The following is an 18,680-nucleotide window of genomic DNA, read 5'->3' as shown; positions in this document are numbered from 1 at the left end:
AATGGAATGGACATATATCATTGTCAATGGCAGGCAATTAGGTAAATACTATGAAATAGAACTGTTGTGTTTGATTGAACAATATGTCTAGATGCTGCCATAGCAGTTTCATGGCGCGTTATCCCCTCCGGACTATTTTTTATTTGTCCGTTTTACCCTGGAAACTCCTGCTTACAGACACCGCTTTTGTTTCAACCAAGCCATAAAAAGGTAAATAATTATATTTATCATTCGAAATGTCTATCATTTTTAGCTTAGAATCATAAATTGATGTCTAATATTTATATAAAAAAAAAAAAAGGACTCGCATATTTTAAACTTTTAACCAAATTACGTCACAATGAAAAAAATAGTGTCTGTAAATAGGTCACGGATATCTACCTCATAACTATCGCTTAATTTTTTTACTTAATTATTTATTATTTTTTTTGTTCCTGTCGCATTTCCCCCAATATTTTAGATGATAAATAATCGAAATCCAAACAAAGAAAAATCTGAAAATAACAAATTTAAAGGGGTAAATATTTGAAAAAGAAAATCTCGACCACTCCGTTTTGTCTGTGACTTTTGCATCGCGACCCTTGTTATATTACTGTGTTTCACCCATAAAATCCCCACAAAGTCCGGCTGTGGCCATTCACAGCTGTGTCTTGACACTTGGTGATACATGCTACAAAGAGTTTTTTGATCGAAACAAGGTAAGTACGCGATAATATCTTGTTAAAATCATCGTGTCTTTAATGATGCTTTCTCATGCTCGCACCTAGAGTTACCGGAGAGCGACAAAAAGACAAATTGTAGTCGAACGCTAGCGTGTCAATTATGGACATATTTATTATGTACCCGGATGGGTGTCCAAAACTTTAAATAAGAAACTTCAAATTTCAAAGGTCTCAAAAATGTCTATTTTTCACTCACCTGATTTGATCTCCTTTTAAGGTGTCAAAAAATGCTCTCCAATGATGTAACACACATGCATATAGGACAATTTTGAAATTTGGCCAAATTGCGGGTCTCAGAGTGGAACTTCAAGTCACCTGAGTGTTTTCCGCCATACACACACTACTTAATAATAATAGTAACAAATATAAAATGATATATTTGAGACCTGCTGTCCACATATGTGGACCCCACTTGTATACCAAACGTTAATATTGTAGCCTACAATACATGACCCAATATGTGCTGTCCACATATGTGGACATTAAGTTCATTGGTTTTGTAATTACCAAAAATAGACACATGCAATATAAAAAGTTCATATCAAGACCCAAGGTTAAAAATGTCACCTGAGATGGCGTTTGTGACAGACATTAAAGGCGAGTGCAGTGCAGGGGTCACGCCCCACACCGTGTGGTACCCCACGATTCCCGCCAGGCCGAAAGTCGTCACCATCTGCGTGAACGCAGCGTTGGGGGAGATGAGGCCCAGAGCTAGACAGGTGGACAGTCCTGCAGGGGGCAGCAAAAAACAACTGGTGTCAACTCTTTGCTACTTTTCCCCCAATGCCAATCATTCCAGCTTCAAAAGGACGGGACTTCTGTCGCAGTCAGTTGTAGTGAATGAGTAATGTCGAGGCGTGTATCCTTCCAACCTGTTGTGTAGACTCCAGCATTCGTCATTGTGCGTTTGAAAGGAGAAACTGCAGCCACTTTCTCAGCTTCCAACTCCGCCACAGATTTCTGTTTGACTGGTTGTGGGGGAGCCGTCTTGGGTAGGGGCGCCGGGAACATATTGTGTCCATCCTGTGGTTGCACCAACGACATGAAATCGTGTGAGAATGGATGACAGGATACCAGCAACAAACTAGTAAGCTCAGCAGTTTTGCGTGAGAAAGAAACAGTGTGCAATCCAAACACCAACTAAAAGATTACCATGAACAAACGGCAATCAAGAATCACTTACCAGTGGTTTTGAAAGATAAATTGTCTCTCTAATGCAGTCTGAGCACTGCTTAGTTTAATGACGGTGAAACTGATACGTAACATTGGGGTTGCGTGCTTTGCCTTCCATAAACAATGTGTCAGAGCCCAAGATTCCTGGAAAAGTCTATTATGAGGCACTCATACTGTAACATTCTTGCTGATGAGCAATACAAAGCTGGGCATGAGTTTCTATTCTCATTCGGTAAACTCCACTAGCACGAGAGCGTCTTACAACGATTGCCAGCTGAGTTTAAGATTACAAATCCAATCACCTTCATCACAAGCGTCCCGCGGATGACATGGTCCATTGTTCCGTAATCGAAATCTTCTTTGGGCTCATAGTGGAAGTACTCCTTGTCGGGGCTGATGGCCTTCAGCAGCTTCAGTACGTTGTTGGAGTAGAGGGTGCTGGCTTGGGTGGCCATGCGGCTTGGCAGGTCTGTGTAGCCAATGTGGGTCACGTTCTTATTCGAGAAAACAAAATCAGCGTATTCGCCACAGGTGGCAAAAAGTTAAGTAAAACAACAAAATAATCAAACTCACCTTATGAATGTGAAGTTCGCCAGGCCTGGTGGTCTCAATGTTCCCCCCTGCCTCTGCAGCCAGATCCACCACCACAGAACCGTCCTTCATGGACTCCACAAATTCCTTCTTGATTAGAATGGGTGCCCGCTTTCCTGAACACAATATGTCAAATATGAGACAAAGAAACAAAACAAAATGCAGTGCCGGCCAGGGTCTGAGTGACTGACCTGGGATCAGAGCAGTGCTGATGACGATGTCGACTTCTTTACACTGCTTGGCGAACAGGGCCATCTCCGCGTCAATGAACTCCTTTGACATCTCTTTGGCATAACCTCCCACCCCATCGCCAGACTCTTTGACGTCCACTTCTAGGGGCTCTGCCCCAAACGACTTGAACTGTTCTAGAGCGGCAGGTCTGTTGGATACCAAACACTATTATAAAAAGCATTAACAAGAGCGCACTTACATAAAAATGTCTGTACGCCTACATGTGTTTGAAAGTCAGCGCAATAGTCTATGATTAGGGTTCAATCACAGTAGTATGCTGAAAGAGGTACTACTTTTGGTTAAAATGTCACAAGTAAGACATACTCTATTAATAAGGCTCAAACGGCTTTCCATATGTTGTTTTCTTCTCTGTTCCACCATTTCGTTTTCCCATTTCTCATCTAAGAAATTGGGGCAACTCAAAGCAACCCATCAGTTCTCTTTGCCTAGTCCTCCTACTGTATGTGCCATTGTTTTTTTATATTCCTTTGGCAGGTTGACACTGAGAAATCCCTGATCACTAATATAATCTTCTCCATTACATGTGGCTGTCCCACAGTCTCTCAAGATGGCTGCCATCATCCAAATAGTAAAAAAAAAAAAAAAAAAAAAAAAACTGGTCTTAACCCTGATGATATTGCAAATTTCCGGCCCATATCTAACCTCTTTTTTTCTTTTAAAAATTGCAAAGACATTTCATTGTTGCTCAACTTACAAACGACCTCAAGTTCAATAGCCTTTTTCAACCATTTCAGTCCACTTCGTACAAGGCACAGCACCGAAACAGCTCTTCTCAAAGTCACAAATGACCTCATTTTTTCTTCTGACTCTGGCCATTTCAACATCCTTATTTTCCAGGATTTGGGTTCATACTTGCTCCTCTTCCTCCTCCCTCTTGGTGACATCCTCCTCAAACATGGTCTTAATTTCCGCGTCTACGCTGATGACATACAATTTTACATTTCCACCAATTCCATAAATCCCTACATCCATTAAACCCTTACTGACCCAAAATAACGGGATGCTTCAAGAGTTTTGTCAAACTAAGCAGTGACAAAACGGATGTAATCATAATTGGCCCAAAAATCAGCATAGAAACAACTCGGAACTTCTGCCTCAATCTTGACGTTACCACCTGCAACCCTGCCCTCATCCTGCTTAACCCTACCCAGGCATTCGAACCTCATGTCTAACAAATAACCCAGCCCACATTCTTCCACCACACATAGATTGCACGACTCCATCCATATCTCACCTTCTTCGATGCTGAAATCCGTTTTCATCACTTCCAGGATCGACTAATGATAGCATCCTCTGTGGTACACTTTCCAAAACTCTCAGCAAGCTCCAATACACCAAAATATTCGCCACCTGCCCTCTTAATCATACATAGTCCTGAGAGAACATCACACCGGTCCTCCAGAACCTCCACTAGCTCTCCGTTCCTCAGCGCATGCAGTTCAAAATCCCCCGCATCACCTTCAAGTCCTCCATAATTACAACCCCATTCACCTGCCGACCTGCTCCACCACTAGACCCCATCTCACTCCTTACATTCCTCTGATGCACAAATCCAATACCCTTTGGAACTCACTGCCCGGTTTTGTGCATACTCTGACCTCCCCACCTTTAAGACAGGACTCGAGATCAACCTGTTCAGGAATTTGTGTGTTTTTTTTTTTTCATTTATTTTATTTCTTTTTATCTTGTTTTAAATCTATCTCTGTAAAGCGTTTTTGAGTACCATGAAAAAATGCTTTAAACCGTATTGGCCTGAATATAAGACTGTTTTTTTTGCATTGAAATAACACTGAAAAATAGGGGGTCGTCTTATATTCGCTGTGAAAGCCCTGGCCGCATAATTATTATTTTTTTGAGAATTTCAGTCAGCTGATCATCGCCTCCACCAGCTGGCTGCCTCCCCTCCCACTGTGACGCAAGATGATCGGCGCCGGACGGAAAAATGATGTCGCCGCCTCCGATTGGCCACGAAAAAAGGCGCCAAGCTTCATAAACCTGCCGCTGTCAATGCTCTTGGAGGTCGCATTTGACAGCATTCTGCCGCGGTCCTCCTCGCCAGCTGTTTGCTCGCCATTCACTCTCGTGTGCGTTTGATCGCTAGTTTGATACGCTCCCGCTTTTTCGGTGAGGTCTTTTGTGTTTATTCGTTATTGGATCATTTTTGTTCGCCACTGTAAATAAGAGCACTGAAGCAGTAAGGGTAAGCCGCCATCTCTGTTCAACCCGTTTTCTCCTGTTTTGTTTAGTGTAAGAAGCTAGGTTAGTGGCTGCCTTTTCTTTGTTCCTTTTACACGATCAGGGTTTAGTTAGCGGGTGGGGGTTCAAGTGTAGATTCCTTTTGTTTGTTGTTTTGGCCTGGGCTTACCCTGAAGCCGCGCTTCATCCACATTCTGTATATTGTTCATTGAGAGTTTGATTTGTGTAAATTAATTGTGTTCACTCGTACCTTGTGTGGCTCGTTTTATGTTACGCCCTTAGCAAGCCGTCCGTGGGACGTAACATTCGCGCTCTAGACATTATACCTATTCACAACGCTAGATGGCGCCAGATATAATTGAAGCGATGTTCTGTCATGACCAGAGGTTGCGTTAGACTTTTTCGTTGTCTGTCATTTTGACTGACAGGGTCATAAAAATCAGGTCATAATCTATTTTTACCAGTCACTTAAATTTTTAAAATGATGATAATGACATTGTGGTGACCCTTTGTTTGGCATAATTCACCTTCCGTACTTGTGTGTCCATTTGGCCGAGCGCGTTACCGGCTACGACAGTCACGTGACAGAGACACTTAAGAGCCGCGCGCGGTCCCCTCACTATCCACTCGCTCTCGCTATATGATTGGCCGAAGAGTCGAAATGCTCTCCCGTGAAATGCCTGTTTAAAAATGTTCCCGTTGTTACTTCTTGCGTTCGCTTATAAGTGCCCATTTAAAAAGGAAAAGCGATGGATGATACTACACACAGAGCGTATTATTAACAAATGTTAAAGTTGTATAATCATATAGCGAGAATAAGGAACGTCACTGACAAGCGCAGGCCCCCGCGAGTGGATAGTGAGGGGAATAGGATAGTGCGCCTACAGCTAACAAGACTCTTAACATTGCATACTGCTTCAACATATTCAATAGTATTTAGTTTTCATTCATTTTAAATTAATATTCTGTCCGAACAAGCTTAACAGAGAATCCACACCGTGCCATCACACATCAAGCAGATGAATATGTAACTTTTTCTCCGCAGTGACAAAAACAGCTGACTGTGGCCCCAGTAGGTAGGTAGCCTACCATATGTAGCATATGGAACAATGAAATTAACAGTTCACCTGCTGTGGCCTGAACGTAGCCTCACACTTTCCTCCTGGTGCGCATGGACTTGAATTGCGTGCCCGCTTGTGCAGTCCCTGTTTTTTCACCTCTTTTATCAACACCATCGTCGTTTTGGGGCTTTTTGAAGAAACTTCGGACACTCAGTTGCCTTGACATTTTTCAGAGTAAGGCCAACGACGTCATGCATCAAGAGAGACAATAGCTAATTAATATGCTCACTCGCCACCCTGTGGTCTGGGGTGTGAATTGCAACCGGTCAAAATGACGGATGGACTTCAGTTTTTTCCGTCACCGTTTTAAAAAATCGGTCAACGACGGAAAATATTCGGTTAACGCGACCCCTGGTCATGACAGATCTCAGCTACTCTCCCCATTCACAATGCTAGATGGCGCCAGATATCATTGAAGCGATGTTCTGTCATGACAGATCTCAGCTACTCTTTTTAGTTTAACGAGTTTGCATTATTTTATTGCAATGTTTTTCCTTATTCAGATTTGTTTCAAGAATACAGTTAGACTTCACTTTGATGGTTAATGCAGTTATTGCAATTTTGTTGTTTTATCACAATAGATTGGTTTATTTACATTTCAAAAATCAGAAGCCATTCATTTACGAATGTGATTGCATATTTAAATATTCAGATATTAAGATTTGAATGAGGCAAAATAACATGCTTTTTCTCTCAAATGTATTGTTATAATCATTTGTTTCAACTGTACTGTAATTATTTTCTGTATAAAAATTAATTTGGTGTTCAAAAAGTCTTTTTTCATACTTGAGTCTTGAAAAAGAGGGGGTTGTCTTATAATCAGGGTCGTTTTATTTTCGGGCCAATACCGTAAATAAAATGAATTACTACATATAATAGTAGTAATATTTGAAATGAATTCCTTGTGTATTTCCAACATAAAATACTTGCCCAATAAAGATTATTCGTGTTCTCATATCGCGGCACAGTGGAAGAGTGGTTAGCACGTCCGCCTCACAGTTCTGAGATTGTAGGTTCAATCCTGTTTCCATGTGTGGAGTTTGCATGTTCTCCTTGTGCTTGTTTGGGTACTCCAACATCCCAAGAACATGCATGGTAGGCTGTTTGAACACTCCGAATTGTCCGTAGGTGTGAGTGTGTGCGTGAATGGTTGTTTGTCTCCATGTACCCTTGCGACTGGCTGGCAACCAGTTCAGAGTGTACCCTGCAACCTGCCTGTTGTTATCCAAAATAGGCTCCAGCACCCCCTCGACCCTCGTGAAGATAAGTGTTTCAAAAGATGAATGAATAATCTCATATCCCATTTAAACTATGTACCTCGTATCAAATCCTCTCACGATGGCTCCCATTGATTTGGCCGCCCCCGCGGCTGCTAAACCAGCGACACCTCCTCCAATTACCAGAACCTATTAAACAACACATTTTAGGAGATGGATTGAGAAAACACATACAAAATCTCTTACATTATCACTGCCATGTGTCATTTACCTTAGCCGGAGGTACTTTTCCTGCTGCTGTGATTTGACCAGTAAAGAATCTACCAAAGTGGTTAGCTGCCAAAACTACAGCCTTGTATCTAAAAAATAAAAAAAGACCATGTCACTGCTGATACCTCTTGAACAACAGTGTAGTCATAGCAGGACTTGATTGTGGGAAAACAGTTAATAGAAGTTATATGGTGGCCTTCTAGGAGCCATTATTTTCTTTGTACTGTAAATTCTACTTGTTACTCTGTAATTGTGTACATCATGAAGTCTAATAGAATTGTCTCGGTTCTCACCCGGCGATGTTTGCCATAGAGCTGAGTGCGTCGTAGCCTTGCGCGATGGTGACTCTCGGCACTTGATCCATGGCCAACACAGTGCTCTTCCTCTCAGATAGCTTCTTCATTAACTCTGAATTCTGAGCTGGATAGATGAAGCTGACCAGGGTGGACATCGGTTTCAGAAGGTCTGCCTCGCTCAGACTCGGTGCACGGACCTACACCAAAATACAACTGTTTTAATGGCTGTCTAATTGTAAAATGGCTTACATATATACAAACCTTGAGGACCAGGTCGGATCCAAGGGCTCCCTTGACATCAGTGATGCTAGCGCCTGCATCTTTATATTGCTGGTCAGAGAACTTTGAGTCCTCGCCAGCTCCGCTCTCCACCTTCACACTGAAACCTTGCTTGACCAGCGCCTGCACCCCGGCAGGAGACAACGCCACACGCCGCTCGTTCTGGAAGGTCTCCTTGGGAACGCCTACTACCAGCTCCTTGTAAAGCACACCTAGATATCAGAACACAATACAGATTAGCGATGCACAATAACACATTTTTCAACCGATACAGATAACTGACAATTTCCTCCTCATTCCAACAGATAATGTCAAGCCGATAATTCTATTAAAAGATTTATGTATAATTTTAACGTATACACAAGAGAAAATATTACTGTGCAAAAATACAATTTATTGCTCTTTTTTTCAACATCAAATATGAACAAGTAGTAAATTCCAACATCTAAATAATGACATTGTCTGACATTGTGTAATGGTAAACTTTTGGCAAAAATTACTTACAGAGTAAATACCTAAGTTGTACAAAAATGCCTTTAAAAGTGAGCCATTTCTAACATATATAACATTACTACACTGCAAAAACACCTCCTTAAAACTACTCAGTTTTAAGTGTAAATTTATTAAATTATCTGCCAGCGTTTCATGTGTATTTCACTCAGATTTCTTGGAAGAAAAATAGCTAGCTGAAAATAAGCTTAACAGCCTTATTTTAAGCAATACATTATTATACCTAATCCTATTAAAAAATAAAAATAAAAATAAACTTGGAAGAAGGAAAGATTTTGAATAATATTTGTGGTTACAGAATATTATTGTTATTTCATTACATCAGGAATGTGCATATTTAAATTGATAAGTGTTAATAAGTGCCAATAAGTTTTTATTATCTACTGTGACTGTAATTGAGCAGACAAATAGGTTAGATAATTTTAAAAGTGATTGCTAATGTATATGCTTTGTTGCACACTGTGAAAATGATTAACTCAAAAGAGCGAGATGTCATGTATCCATTCTGCAGCGCTTTGTTTACATTTGCGGCACTCACGACACTTGCTTTACAGCAGCTAAACTGATACACGGCAGTACTATTTGGACGGAGTTGGAGCTCGCGTCCCCGTGCGTGTTGTTTTGTTAAGCCGAAAATAAAGGCAATGTTACAAAGTATTCTGACCGCTCGTCATTTTACATACTGAATGCATTACTGACTGGCTAGCTTCGTTTTCTGCATGTTTAAATGATCATCTAACCACTGTGCCGTCATGATAAGCTTGCTAACTGGACATCACTTGTCCAAATGTTCGTGTTGAAACTGATGTGATTAGCATGTTTTTCATGAAGAATGGTGGTCGTAAAAACTGCTTTTTTTTTTTTTTTTTTTTGTCTGGGGCTTTGGCTCTCGGGTCATTTCGGTTAAAAACAAAATGGTGTCACGTCTCGGCGGCGGCAGCTATGTTCGTACCTAAATAAATATTGAATATTTTCAATAATTTCTAGATCTTGAAACACTTATTTTTGTAATATTTGAAAAGGAAATTTTGATAAATTCCATTTTATTTTTATCAAAAATTATCTAAGAGTGACGCCTTAAAAGATCTACTTTTGTTACTTGAAAAAATCTTGAGATTTCCCTTAAACTTCCTTTCCCCCATTCATAATCCCCATTCATAAATCATTAAGTACCTTAAAAGATTGAACTTTTCTTAGAATCCATTTTTATATACATAAATGCTCTCTCAACATTTAACCTTTTTCCTTGAAGCTTGAAATATGAAGTGAACCTGAAAAAAAAAAAAAAAAAAAAAACTTTTCCTTCAGTAACACTTCTCTAATTAGTCCTAAACTATTTTTTGTGCTTGTAAAACCAACTTTTAAAAATAGTCACATTCAGCATTTAAACCTACCAAGAATACATACAATAGAATACATAATTGTCAGCATTACTGACAGCTATCATACATCATAAAAGCCAAATCAAGTTTCAGTCATGAAGTCACCTGAAATCTGAATGTCAAAGTTTTGAATTTTTTTCAGGTGGCACTTATAAAAGACAAGAGATACTGTATTTTTTTTGTGTTTCTCTGAATATTAGAGAAGAGCTACGTGTGAATGGCTGAGAACGGTGTCAGGTTAACATTTCTCTCCATAAATGGCGGCATGACCTCGCTGCCATGGCTACAATATTAGCAGGTGATTGGCTCCCAGCCAGCGTGGCTCAGGCCCGATACACTCTGAGGCAGATAGCGGCGCATGGCAACTTTTAAAAAGTTGCTGTGGAAAACTTGCATAACCTCTACTTAAACACTCAATCAGAAACACTTCGAAAGCTTACAAATCGGAGCCTCGAATTATTTTTGGGTGAGAATTGTCCACGAAGCAAACTTTTTACAGGTCACCTTTATCTGACCTCTCACATGTTAGCAGCAGAGACATTGTGGTAATAATTTTATATCTTGAGGGGGTTATTTTTCAACAGTTCTAGACTTAGTCATTGGATTTTCCCTTGTTTATTAAATTAAATTCAACACACAAGCCACTCTTATGAAAAGAGATACAGCTATGTATTTCGACTAAAGCTTAAATTTTCCTTACCTTTGTTGGCCTTCTGGTCCCACAACGCAGGGAAGGTCCTGAAATTCCGCCTTGATGGTATCTTTTGACGGACCCCTCGCTGGAGTAAAGTGAGGGACGAGCTTGATAAGCAGTGCAGGAGGGTCGACATGGCTGCAGAGCGTCCGCCCGGAGACTCCTAGGTCTGGCAAGCAGATTTAAGATTTATGTTAACATGGATTTTTCTGATAAATATCTCTAACAGGCCCTGATATAAATGACACACACCTTGGCTGTATGTTCCAAAAGACCTAGCAGAACTAGCAGCGTGACATTTCAGCTCTACAGGACACACGCGCGCACACACACAGGTCTCTGGCCTGATCTCACACACGCAGACTCGTTCGCGAGATCTGGAATTATGACGGCACTGACGCAAAGTGTGCCAAGAGCAATCTGGCTGGTGTGCGGGCAAGCAGGAAGCAGAGAAAGTTAAGCAGTTATGTCAAATGTTTTTGAGGATTAAGTGGGGATATCTGAGGACAGCCACACAGTTTGCAACACAAACATGCAATGTTTGCACGGGGTGGATTCAGAGAAAGCACAATGACCTAAAAAGAGAAATGAGGAGGAGGAGGCATAATTTCAATAGTGTTAAAATTGGATTAACTGTGTGCAACAACAGTGGACTCTTTCCCTAGGTGGCTGTTATCGGTGTGCAACGTTTTCACTTTTTTCACTGACAGTCATTTTCAAAACACACCACCCCATATTGCCATCTATTAAAGAGCATTTTATCTGATTTTTCAAGACCAACATAATCTTGAGTTTTTGTTAAAGAGTACTTAGTACATATCTACCCAACAAAATTAGACTGTCTTCTATCAGAAAGAAAAAAGTGTGAGAATATTTCCTTTTCTTTTCTCCAACGATCAGTAGAGACCATACAGTAGTCAGATTTTACAAAATGCATCAATTTTTACCAGAAATGCCTCAACAGACTGGACTGGATTTTAAATGCTGCATCGCTGCCTTCTACTGGCCGTTGTGTTGCAGTAAAATTGTTTCAGAGCTAGAAATTCACACTGGAGCAGAGTCAGCTCCTCCTCACTCATTTCCATTGAAAAATGTAATTGACAAGTATACTCGTCAGTGGAGGAGATTCGTAAATGTCCCGATTGCATTTGATAAAAAAAAAAAATAATAATAATTTTCAATGGTGGGGAAAGTTACTTTTTTAATTACTATACGTTCATGTCATTGATACAAATGAAAAGAAACTTTTTAGGTACTGATTAACACGCAGTGGCCAGACTAAGTTCTGACACAACCATTGTGCCTAACCTGGGAATTGGTGCGCAACATCAAAGAGCTGTGATTCATTCCAATTCTGATGGCCAATCATGGAGGACAGCGTTACAATCAGACGTTTTAATGTCATTAAAATCCCCAAGAAAAAAAAAGAAAACTTTTTAAAATGACCTTATATGTTGACAGCTAGTAATTTCAATAAATCTTAAGTGTTTCCATTATCAAACGATTACTACTGCAACATTCCCAGAAAAACCCAATGTCTCATCAGTGGTGAGCTACTTTCAGAAAAGGCCTGCAGGCTACTCATGTGGTACTTCATGATTCTTGCTTTTAACATTTACAAATATTTTTGTGTAGTACATGTAAATTAAAGTATATAATATTAAATATATAATATTATAACATTGAGTATGTATTGGGCATGTCCCCCGCTCTGATCAGGTGATCGGCAATCGGTCCCGTTCACAACATTTTCAGAGGAATGAGGAGTAATAGATCTGGTTTTTAAAATGTACGTATTTTTAAGTTTTAACTTACTGGCTGCCATTGATGGCCACAGACATCCAATAAGTTTTAACTGCCAAATTGGATTGCACCTCTTGAACTATCAGTGGCAATGAAATTATCACTCAATTTCAGGCTTCCCATTTGAAATGGATTTGATGTCTTTAAACTGTCAATGGCAGTGAATGAGTTAAGGACTATATGCAAAAAAATAGTCTACAGTAGTGGTAAAAGGATATTGCGCCCCCCCCAAAAAAACAAAACAAAAAAAAAACAATATATACCTACACTACGTTTTATACCATATAGATACAGTGCATAAATTCAGATTTACACTACTAAAAAAAAAAAACTTTCTAGAGCAAAGAAAATGTCAAGTGACAGCATAAAATTAAGAAAATCACAACCAAATAGCTTATATATTGGATGACCAACTTGATTCTTTTATACAAGTTAGTTTCATACCTGTCAAACCGAGGCCGTTGGCAATCTTACAAATAGTGACGTATGCCCTTACAAATTGGTGACTAATCTTACAACGTAAAAATAAAACTCAATTTTTAAAATAATATGAATTTATTGGTAATATTGTAACATATAACCTGGTGCAATCAAATAACAATTAATATCTTCAGCTACATCATGATTACTACAATTTAACAGTGACTTTTGTTATAATTGTATGTAGCACTTTTGGCAATTTCTATCATGTCTTGATGGCTGCACTTCATGGTACTTCAGCTCGCAATTCAGTTTGACTTGAAGGTAGTTCGTGTGTCCAATTATAATTTAAAAAGGTCAATTGATAAAATGAACTTTCCAATACAATGTTTGAGTCAGGGAACATTTCTTTTGCTAATTCTGAGAAGTGATCAGCAATAGTTGCGGGTAAATTGTGTTCAGCAACAAATTGGCAGAACAAAATCTCTGCTTTCGTCACTTTTTATTCTGCAGACTTCATCTTTATGACCAGTGTTGTTAATCTTACTTTTAAAAAGTAATTAATTAGTTAAAAATTACTTCTCCCAAAATGTAATTGAGTTAGTAACTCAGTTACCTGAATGTAAGAGTAATTAGTTACTTGGCAAAGTAACTGATGTTACCTTTCATGTATGTAAAAAAACCCAAAAAAAACCTAGTAACCTTTGCTACGTTGGAAAGTCATTTAATGTTGTGACTCAACCGTTAAAGTTGTTAAAATTGCTCCCGTTTTTGCATTAGTTCCCTTCAGTCTACTTTCGACATGTTTTAAAACGTTTTCATCATTTAAAGATAGAGTCAAGTCAAGATTTTGCCGATTTAGGAGTATTTTAGATAAAAAGTTACTTAGGTTCGCTAGGAAGGTTCACTACAACAGAGCCTTTCTGAGAAGTCTACTGCTTTTAAATGCCGGCTGTTTACTAACGCCGCCAAGTCTGTCATTTCGCATGTAGTTCTATATGCATGTGATATATAGGCGTAGATTGTAGGCTGTTGGCTACAGTCAGGAAATATTGGAGCCATCTAGCCTAGCATTGCATTTGCTACAGCGTTACAACACTTCTCTCTCCGTGTCTCTGACTTTTTTCGAGTCATTCAAACAACGTAGTAACCAGTGTTGGGCACCTTACTTTAAAACAGTAATTAGTTACATTACTCACTACTTTTTCCAAAAAGTAACTGAGTTAGTAACTGAATTACTCTATAGTAAAAGTAACTAGTTACCAGGGAAAGTAACTATTTCCGTTACTTTAAAAAGAACTTGTTGTATGTCAAAGAATTTGAAATTTTCTGAGCAGTATTCGAGTCAGTGGAATAGAGAAGAACAGACAGGTAGGTAGGAAGTAACTTGTTAGGTGCTTCAGCAGATTTGAATTGCTTACCACAGATGTCGACAAAAGCTTTGCCCCGGGACATAAATTACACATTACATGCAGGTTCTTTCCTTTAATTTCGACAAACTTGAAATAGTGTCTATATCTCCACCTCCTAAGGGACAATTTTTCTTCTGAATGCTCTGCCATCCCGACCCTGTGCATCTGTTTTGCGTGTGTGTGTTTGCCGCACGTGCTGTTCCGGTTTGCTTGTGAAATCACCGGCTCTGATTGGCTTACCACGACACATGGCTCTAACCCTCAGCCAATCACAATCACTTCCATCGCATCTCTCGAGGGGATGCATTCAGGTAGGCTCGTTCCCCGACAATTCACGTCACCTTCAAAGCGTCTGCCGTCCTCAAGATGGAAGCAGAATTATTGCTGGCTGACAGTGGAAGATGGGAACGAGGCTAGCATCAGGTGTAGCAAACACAGAAACGTTACCAAACTTTGGAAAGCATTGTCTAATTGAATGAGCAGGGACAAACAGCTTGGAGTCAGAAGTACGTGCGCTATTCTCGAACCTGAACGCACCCAAAGTCTTGGCTGACAAATCAACAGAGCAGAGAGTCGACTCGACACGGCTGGTAGTTTCTTCATTTTATTCAGAGTAAGTAACGCACCGCTTTTGACTGTCAGTAACGGTAACGGCGTTGTAACGGCGGAAAAAGTAATTAGTTAGATTACCCCGTTACTGAAAAAATAACGCCGTTACTCCCAACACTGGTAGTAACGCATAGTAACGCACATTGTCTCGTTGCCGAATCCGGAGAAAAAAAAAATGTAATACACGAAAAACGTACAGATTTTGAACGTACGGCGTACACATTTAAAAATCAGTGCTCACTTGTACAAATTACGCCGAAACCGTATAACTCGACAGGTATGTTTATTGCTGTAAAAGAAAACATTTAAACAGAATCCATTCTCAACCTAATTTTGTGCGACACAGCTGCTTTGCAAAAAAAAACCATTCCTGAGGTATTAGATCTGGACTGTGCATTAACATATTAAATAAACAACAGTTCATGAACACATTCCTATTTCGGGCGAAACTATCTAACCTGGCAACCCAAGCTGCCTATCATGGCTGTGTTGTTTTAGCAAATACGGCAGCTTTTGCTCCCGAAGCAACATGAATATGGCGTAAACCAATGTTTAATGGCACAAGGTAAACGTTAACGGTGAGAGAGCGGTGTGCAGTTGAGTTGAGCACAGCCACATGGTAGGATGTGTTTGAGGAAACCTTCCTTTCGTGTGCGTCCAAGACCAAACGTAACAACATAATTCTCTCTTTATAGAAAGATTCTGGCGTTTACTTTGGAATCGCTGCATTCACGGCCGTTTGTAACATTACGAATATGCGCAGAATCGCAAAGTTGCGATTTCTGATGGGGTGCAACATCTGACAGAACACCGGCCCAGTACCAACATAGCAAGGTTTACTAACAGGTCAGTACCGATGCCGATTTGAAATTGAAAATGAATATGAAATTGACACAATTTCGTTGTTAAAGTGAATAAAATATTTGCTGTCTGTGTTTTTTTATATCGACTCAATAATGGCGTGCAGCATTATTAGGGAGAAGGAAAAAAACAGAACAACATAAGTTCATTTTTTGGAACCATGAACTATAGTTCAAAATTATGAATTATGAACTGAACATTTTAAAATTCGGGAGCTGCAATTTGAACTAGTTCATGTAGGAAATTAACTTTCTCAACACTGATCGCCAGATTCTCAAAATCAGGTGACTCCAATTCTTAAAGTCGGAACTGTGAAGTTATATTTGATCGGGACATCCCTATTATATATATGTAGACGTTATATCCATCTTTGCTTTTTAACCTTCCAAAATTCAATTTGCTTGCAAAGTGGGCTGGCAGCCAGTTCAGTGTCGCCCGTCTCCAACAACCCTATGACCATTATGAGGGTAAGAGGTATGGATTACGAATGAACGACTGAATGCTTATTTGTGGTAACCAATTTTACCCACACGGCATGATTCAATGCAGTAAAAGATCAAATCAGTTAATGACAATCAGGTTCTAATGTGTTGCAATTGATTGACCCACAAAGTGAAGTACAGTCGATCTTGACTCATTATTGCCAGACTTGCCTTTTTAGGATTTCCCCCGGGGTCAACAGTTCAACTTCAGTCTCAGAAGCAGGTAGAGCGGTGCCACTCTCCACGCCTTGTGCCTCCTGACCGAGCCTGCCCGCCCGTCCACGCGCACACACACGTTAACTTGCAAACGACCTTCCTCTGTCCGTCTGGCTGGCTCGCCCCGCGCCGACAGTACTATTTATGGCTAAATAGCAAACCACGTGACTTGTACTCATGACCACCCGGGGTGCAAGAAGATAAGCATGCTGCAGACGCCAATTAAATGCTGCCGGAGAATCAAATTAAAAGTTTAGCGTCATTCAAAACCCAGAAGGATAATGACCAGACGATACTTTTATTTTAAGCAACATGCTCTCGCTGCATAAATTTAAAGGTAAAGCAGCCTGTCAATTTCGGAACATTTCATATGGATGCAGTTCTTCTTTAGTACACATGGGGCCGCTAAAGTAACAGTCGAGTGGCAACAATATTGGCCAACCAAAACCAATGCATTTGGGTAAACACCGAAACCAAAGCAGTTACATGCATAGGCGGAGTTTGACTTTTGGGGCGGGGGGGAGCACAGCATGTTCATGACCCCGAAACGCAGTGTCAGCAATAAAATTAACTTACAAGAATATTTATAATAATAAATTGACAATGAGTGTTTTTTGTTTCCCACCATTCTTGAGGGGAATTCTAAATCTGGCTGCTTAAGCAATACTTTTCGCCAAGATCGTCATCCATAGAATATTGTACGCCTGCTGGTGTTGTGCCAATGTTGTTACCCCAGTCAAAAATGGTATCCCCTGGGCGGAACCATAAGGAGGTAAATTTGTGTCTTTATAATTCAATCAAAAAAAAGTTGCTTCAATCAAAATTAGGGCTGTCAAAATTATCGCGTAAATGGGCGGTAATTTTTTTTTTTTTTTTTTTTAATTAATCACGTTAAAATATTTGACGCAATTAACGCACATGCCCCGCTCAGATTTAAATGACAGCAGTGTAATGTCCGCTTGTTACTTGTCACTTGTTTTTTGTTGTTTGGCGCCCTCTGCTGGCGCTTGGGTACAAATGATTTTATGGGTTTGGGGAGTGAGCATGGTGTAATGACATCAATAATGGCTAGCTACTAGTTTATTTTTTTATTGAAAATTTTACAAATTTTAATAAAACGAAAACATTAAGAGGGGTTTTAATATAAAATTTAATAACTTGTACTAACATTTATCTTTTAAGAACTACAAGTTTTTCTATCCATGGATCGCTTTAAGAGAATGTTAATAATGTTAATGCCATCTTGTTGATTTATTGTTATAATAAACAAATACAGTACTTATGTACCGTATGTTGAATTTATATATCCGTCTTGTGTCTTACCTTTTCATTCCAACAATAATTTACAGAAAAATATGGCATATTTTATAGATGGTTTGAATTGCGATTAATTATGATTAATTAATTTTTAAGCTGTAATTAACTCGATTAAAAATTTTAATCGTTTGACGGCCCTGATAGAAATATATATTTTCAATTAAAAAAAGTCGCTTCAATTAAAAAAATGTGTTTGAATGCAAAAATAAATTTGAAACTCAAAAAAATGCATGTGAAAGCTATTTTTCTTTGATTGATTTTTTTTTTGGTGGGGATTGTTATTTTTTGATTGAAGCAACTATTTTGATTGAAGTACTGTTGATATGTGTTTGGGCCACATTTTGGCTAGGAAGTTTTTGTCTTTATTATTCAATCAAAAAAATAAGTTGCTTCAAAAAAATTAATTTTCAAAAAGAAAAATCACTTCAATCAAAAAAAGAAAAATTTCAATCATAGAAAATGTTTTTGACGGCGAGAAAAATATTTGAGATTGAAAAATCTGCATTTGAACACTTAATTTTTCATTGAAAAAGTTTGATTGAAGCAATCCTTTTTGTGTTTGGGCCACATTATCGGTAGGACATTTGTTTCTAAATTATTCAATCCCAAAAAAGTTGCTTCAATCAAAAAAATATTTTTAATCAAAGAAAAAAATCATTTTAAAAATAAAATCGCCCTCCCTTAATTTTTGTTGTTGTTGTTGTTGAAAATTATATGCAAAGCAAATGACCATCTAAGGTGCTAGTCACATATTCTGTTCGAAAAAATACAGTGCCTTGCAAAAGTATTCGGCCCCCTTGAACCTTGCAACCTTTCACCACATTTCAGGCTTCAAACATAAAGATATAAAATTTAAA

General features: G+C 39.1%; 1 protein-coding gene across 3 annotated transcripts in view; it reads right to left on the bottom strand.

Annotated features, from left to right (window-relative positions):
* LOC130913604 (NAD(P) transhydrogenase, mitochondrial-like) overlaps window positions 1-18,680 on the bottom strand; it is a 32,260-nt gene that overhangs the window by 10,133 nt on the left and 3,447 nt on the right. Inside the window, exons 1-11 of one of the 3 annotated variants that reach the window (XM_057832340.1) lie at window positions 16,462-16,641; window positions 10,710-10,872; window positions 8,100-8,329; window positions 7,836-8,035; window positions 7,544-7,631; window positions 7,373-7,461; window positions 2,678-2,865; window positions 2,469-2,602; window positions 2,198-2,389; window positions 1,595-1,745; window positions 1,290-1,451 (exon numbers count right to left, since the gene is read on the bottom strand). In XM_057832340.1, the coding sequence (XP_057688323.1) occupies window positions 1,290-1,451; window positions 1,595-1,745; window positions 2,198-2,389; window positions 2,469-2,602; window positions 2,678-2,865; window positions 7,373-7,461; window positions 7,544-7,631; window positions 7,836-8,035; window positions 8,100-8,329; window positions 10,710-10,839 (1,564 nt within the window). In that variant the 5' untranslated portion in view covers window positions 10,840-10,872; window positions 16,462-16,641. Of the gene's footprint in view, window positions 1-1,289; window positions 1,452-1,594; window positions 1,746-2,197; window positions 2,390-2,468; window positions 2,603-2,677; window positions 2,866-7,372; window positions 7,462-7,543; window positions 7,632-7,835; window positions 8,036-8,099; window positions 8,330-10,709; window positions 10,873-10,955; window positions 11,095-16,461; window positions 16,642-18,680 lie in introns of those variants that run through there. The other 2 variants (XM_057832350.1, XM_057832356.1) reach the window with 2 other exon arrangements.

The sequence above is a fragment of the Corythoichthys intestinalis genome, chromosome 1 (assembly GCF_030265065.1).
Source record: "Corythoichthys intestinalis isolate RoL2023-P3 chromosome 1, ASM3026506v1, whole genome shotgun sequence".
NCBI lineage: Eukaryota > Metazoa > Chordata > Actinopteri > Syngnathiformes > Syngnathidae > Corythoichthys > Corythoichthys intestinalis.
This window is presented reverse-complemented; position numbering and strand designations above follow the sequence as displayed.